Below are 5,609 nucleotides of genomic sequence, written 5' to 3'. Positions count from 1 at the left end.
CTTCAATAGTGTTCTTCTTCAGTCATCATCTTCTTTATCCTTCGGCCTACACTTGAAGCCAACGCTATTTTATTCGTTTTCTTAAAAGTAAAACAACCATGTTTTTCAGCGTTTATTGAGACCGGTTAAACTAAGGGCTCCACATATGGACTATTGAATAGACTATGCAGAAACATATATATATTTTTCAATTCAGCTTTCAAAAGTTACACCGAAAGTATTACCTTAAACATGAAACTTTCTGGTGTGTCAGCGTGATGCTAAATGTCAGTTGCAATCGTTTAAAGCTTGCAATATTTTCTCCACTCACAGTGATGGATGGTACTGGCACTCTCTTGGCAGTTAAAAATCAGTTTAATAGTGATGAAGCTGATTAATTCCATAGATCGAGTAGTGAAAGATGCATGTTGGAGAAGCAATAATTTGTTGATATTTTTTCCGCAAGGGTCCCTTTCTTCTCTTTAAATGATGTCCCCAGTGGATCGCTTTCAGAACTCGGATGATTCCGGGCCATCTCTCGGTTTTCCCGGAATGTGCATTATTTTCTCAAGAAAATCTTGCGTTGCATATATGAACAGAGCGCAGAAAGAATTATCATTTTTCTGAATCAATTTGGGAGTGATAAGACGACGATCTCGATGGAGTTCACGCCGGGAAGCTCGGGGTACATAGAATTGTATCCAGAGAGGAAAATGTCGTTGTTCAAGAACCCTTACATTCTGGCTCTCACGGCCGTCGCAGGGATAGGCGGTCTCCTCTTCGGCTACGACACAGGTAATGGAGGTTCTTGTTCAAATACGGTACTCCGTTCGGCAAATTAGATCCTAGATTTAAGTGGATGGAGTATTTCTTATGTTTACCTGGCATCCCTGTTACAGTACTCACTTGAATTTTTCAGGATGAAAATGCAATATGTCTTTTTTTTTTTTTAATGAAAGGATCATAATAATCTTGCTGTTACAATTATTCAATTAATTTGATTATATTCCTTTCAGTCCGGAAATAAAAGTAATTTGTAAAAATTAAGAAAATCAGTTCTGTGAGTTAGGTAAAAATTATAGTTAGTTATCTGTAAAACTTGTTCCTTAGTTTTCATAAATTTTTTATTTTAATCTGAAAACTAACAGAAAAATTAGTTACTATTTATATTCAATAAAGGAGAATTTTAAAAAAATTATAAATTTAAAGACAAAATATATTGAAATTTTATACTACCCAGTCCTAATTATAAGAGCCAGTTGACTAATTTGAAAAGATTAAGAAAGTAAGTTGAGTTAGTTATTTGTCCTAAATAGGTGTTATCTTTCCTAGAATATCCTTGCTAATCAAGTGTATTGACTAGAATTATTATTATTAGAAGGCTACTTAAAAAAAAATGTATAAATATGATAGACAAATTGGATTAAGGTTTTATATTTAGACCAAAATAAAAGTCAAATGGGATTTTATATTAAAGACAAGAGATAGTACTTAAAAAACAAAACAAACACATCTGCCAAATTTTACATTTATAACCGAAAGGGGCATTAGTTCAAGTTTTAAAAGAGTGGATTAACAATCACTTAAGCATATATTATCTTTACTTCTATTATTTACAATCTAAATTTCGACTCAATCAATTTAGATATTAGAAATCAAGTTTTTCTTCAAACTTGATTAAATTTGTATTGGACTCAAGACAACTTAAGAAAGAATATGATCGTGCTTCTTTTTAAGCCCTTTATATGTTACAGGTGTTATATCAGGGGCACTCCTGTATATTAAAGATGATTTTGAAGAGGTGAATCAGAGTAGTTTCCTACAGGTATATAAGTTTGTGTTGTTCCCTCTTGATTCTAAATCTAAAGAATCCAAAATTTAATATACCCATATCATGCCTTGTTTCATATTTCACGCATCGGACAACATATCAAGCCTTTTGTGTCTAAACGAAGCATCAGCCCACCCTACCACTTAGACACCGGAACTCCACGTTGGATCTTTTGTGTTCACAAAAATAAATACATCGTACACGAATGTAGATGGTTTAATCTGTAAAAGCGGTGGAACATGTCAAGTATCACTCCAACTTAGAATAATTAGTTAGATGAAGGTCTATGAGTAGTTTTCGTTGTATTCTTACCAAGCGCCACGAGTTCAGCCAATTGGAAGTAAAGTAAAATTACTGCACGATTTCTCCCTCATTCAAAGATTCTAACAGTTTTAAAATGCCAGGAAACAATAGTAAGCATGGCTTTGGTTGGTGCAATTATTGGATCAGCATTAGGTGGTTGGATTAATGATGAATTTGGGCGTAAAAAGGCCACCCTTATTGCTGATGTAGTCTTTGCCTTGGGATCAATAGTTATGGCACTGGCTCCTGATCCATATGTCCTCATATTTGGACGTCTTCTTGTTGGTATTGGCGTGGGCAAAGCTTCTGTAACTGCACCTGTGTATATTGCAGAAGCAGCGCCCTCAGAGATCAGAGGAGGACTTGTGAGCATAAATGTGCTTATGATTACTGGAGGACAGTTTCTCTCCTACCTCATAAATCTTGCTTTCACACAGGTTAGCTTTATTCTGCCTTCTTTACAAATTACGTTTGTAAACATTATATGTCAGGAGGACAGTATCCTAGAATTAGTATTTGGTATTTTCTGGCAATGTAGTTCCAATCGATTATACTGGAAATCCTTTCCTTTGGATTTGACTTCTCATTTTCCGTTTTGATGCTATGGCTGTTGATTTCTCTGGCAACAGAAAATTTTTATTAGTTGCTAAGATGTATAGATGTCAACAAAACATCGGCTTCAGCTAGAGGACAACAACTAGAGTTGGAAAAGAGGTTTACTATGGATTTTATATTTGCTTTATCATAAGAGAAGTGCAAATAGAAATACTGTTATACAGAGTTGACCAGTTATTTCTTTTGCTATATTTTTTAAGCTTCTCGTCAGGTTTTTCAGTCAACTAGAGGTTTCTTCCTGGATAACCTTCTTGCACAATATTTAACAAAGCAGGTCCCTGGAACATGGCGATGGATGCTAGGTGTTGCTGGTATGCCGGCAGTCATTCAGTTTTGTCTCATGCTCTGCCTACCTGAGTCACCACGGTGGCTTCTTATGCAGGTAAAATTGATCCTCTCATTAAATGAATATTAAACTAGATAGTGTTATTCTGAGATGTTTCCTCTGCTAAAAGCTTTATTATTTATCTTCAAATGTTTGCAGAATAGGAAAGATGAAGCAGTTTCAGTCCTTTCCAAGATCTATGATACGAATCGCTTGGAGGATGAAGTGGAATATTGTTGTGCCCAGTTGGAGGAAGAACTTGAGAAGCAAAGCAAAGTTAGATACTTGGATGTGTTCAAAACTAAAGAAATTAGACTCGCATTTCTTGCAGGGGCCGGACTTCAGGTTTAAGATTTTTCTTGAAACTCTTCTTGTTTTTGAACTTGGATTATCCTGGTGTTTAGAATGATCCTTCAGAATGCCCTACCTCCATGAGAGAAGGGTAAGATCAAGATGTCTTGCGGCAGAAAAAAGAAATATGCATACATTTGGTCATATGGGGGTCACAATTGAACATGGATTAATCTTTCAACATTTTCACGTAGGTTGTTGTTAACTACTTGTATTATATTCTTCTAATGCTTCTTAAATGGAACCTCCATATCCGACCACTATGTGCTGACTCCTTGTTCCTCTTTCCCCACCGATCCACCAACTCATTTAAAACAAACCAAAGGCAAAAATACGGCCATCTTCTTCCATGAATTTTGAGTCATTGCCCCTTTTCTCAATATGTTGTTTTCAACCTATTATTAAACTTCAATGCGATCTCTAAGAGTTTGCTACCAGTTCTCAATTCTTTATGGCATGTTGAGGATTTTATACGTAGGATTCAACAAGTAATGTTTTGTCTTAGAAAACGCGGTAGCATATGCTGACGAAGTTGGGTATAAGTGTCATCTGGTATGATATTCTTCTAAATTGACGGTAATGAAAAACCATTAAATGTAACCAGAGAAGGTTCTCTTACGACTGTCCTATGACTTTTTGCAGGCTTTTCAGCAGTTCACTGGCATCAGCATTGTGATGTACTACAGCCCAACAATCATAGAGAGGGCTGGCTTTCATTCCAAACAATTAGCTCTTCTCCTATCCCTCATTATCTCCAGCTTGAATGCTGCTGGAACAATCCTTGGCATTTATCTTATCGACCACGCAGGGCGAAAGAAGCTGGCTCTTGCAAGCTTATCTGGTGTGGTTGTTTCTCTGGGGATCCTTTCTGCTGGATCCTTCCTAGATTCATCAGGTTCTCATGATGGAAACTATGGATGGCTTGCAGTTTTAGGCCTAGCGTTGTACATTGCTTTCTTTGCGCCAGGGATGGGACCGGTGCCATGGACAGTAAACTCTGAGGTATATCCTCAAGAATACCGTGGCTTATGTGGAGGCATGTCAGCCACAGTGAATTGGATTTCAAGTGTGATAATGTCCCAAAGCTTCCTTTCAGTTTCTGATGCTTTAGGACTTGGTGGGAGCTTCTTGATCCTTGCTGGTATAGCTCTAGTTGCTATTCTGTTTGTCGCCTTGTTTGTCCCAGAGACAAAACAACTCACACTGGATGAAGTAGAGCAGCTATGGAAGGAAAGGGCCTGGGGAAGGGATTACAAAAGAGAAAGCCTTCTTTGAGAAAGGAAATAAATAGCATCTGCAGGTTGTTATCTGAATTCAATGGGCCATTCATATACTTTCTTTCTTATATGGTCAATTATTGTACCTAAACAAATTGGGTTTTAGCTTAAAGGCTAAAATCCTCCAGGGACACAAATTACATGCTAGCTTAGCATTCGGTGAAGTACAAGTTTCGAACTAACAAGTTATCCAAGCAATATGTTGCCTTGCATTTTGGAGGAGGATGGAAAAGTAAGAAAGTAAAAATAAATGGAAGAAGAATTAAGATGTTGTATTTTTTATTTTTTAACTTGTCACAAGAGAAACAGAGGACAGCATCTAAGCAAAAGAACATGCTACTTGTCTGCTGAAACAGGGGCATGCCGTGTGGAGAATAGAACATACAGGAATTATCCTGGGATGCCCCTTGCTTCCTAAAGGTTTGCTCAGGGCAGAGGAGATTTCTTTTTTTTTTTTCCTTTTTTTTTAAAAGAAGAAATTAGACTAAGCAACATCTAAAATCATTCTTGGCCGCAAAATCAGGGGAAAATGACCTCAGATAATTGATTGCTTGGTACTCTGTCTCTGTTTACAGTGTGAGAGAATGGCTACAGTTTTAAACTTGCGTGATATTCAAATGACCTCAGAAAAAGTAATACATTTGGTACTTAATATAAGACCTTGTTTGACTTTTACTTTGCTGCTAAATATAAGACTTCAATCACTTTGTCTCTTATATTTATAAATTTTTTTTCCCAAGGCAGTTCTTTTATAATTGTAGTTCTAACCAACACACTTGATTAATAAAGATATTTTAGGAAAAAACAACACATATTTATTACAGATAACTAACTAACTTATTTTTTTAATCTCTTCAAATTAGTCAACTGGTTCTTATGATTAAGACCGGAGGTAGTATTGGTTATTGAATCATGGATTGGAGCCAGC

General features: G+C 36.4%; 1 protein-coding gene across 1 annotated transcript; it reads left to right on the top strand.

The window, feature by feature from the left end:
• Positions 1–503: 503 nt before the first annotated feature.
• Positions 504–4,847, top strand: LOC114753975 (inositol transporter 1; the record flags this gene model as incomplete). Its single annotated transcript, XM_028942689.1, has 6 exons — positions 504–774; positions 1,734–1,804; positions 2,215–2,550; positions 3,003–3,110; positions 3,213–3,398; positions 4,047–4,847. Coding segments are annotated over 6 exons (1,605 nt in total), but the record flags the coding sequence as incomplete, so codon positions are not given.
• Between the last annotated feature and the right edge of the window lie 762 nt (positions 4,848–5,609).

This window comes from Neltuma alba, unplaced genomic scaffold (assembly GCF_004799145.2).
Source record: "Neltuma alba isolate B1F8T4 unplaced genomic scaffold, ASM479914v2 tig00008340_pilon, whole genome shotgun sequence".
NCBI lineage: Eukaryota > Viridiplantae > Streptophyta > Magnoliopsida > Fabales > Fabaceae > Neltuma > Neltuma alba.
Note: the sequence above shows the minus strand (reverse complement) of the source record. Positions and strands in the feature narration are given on the sequence as shown.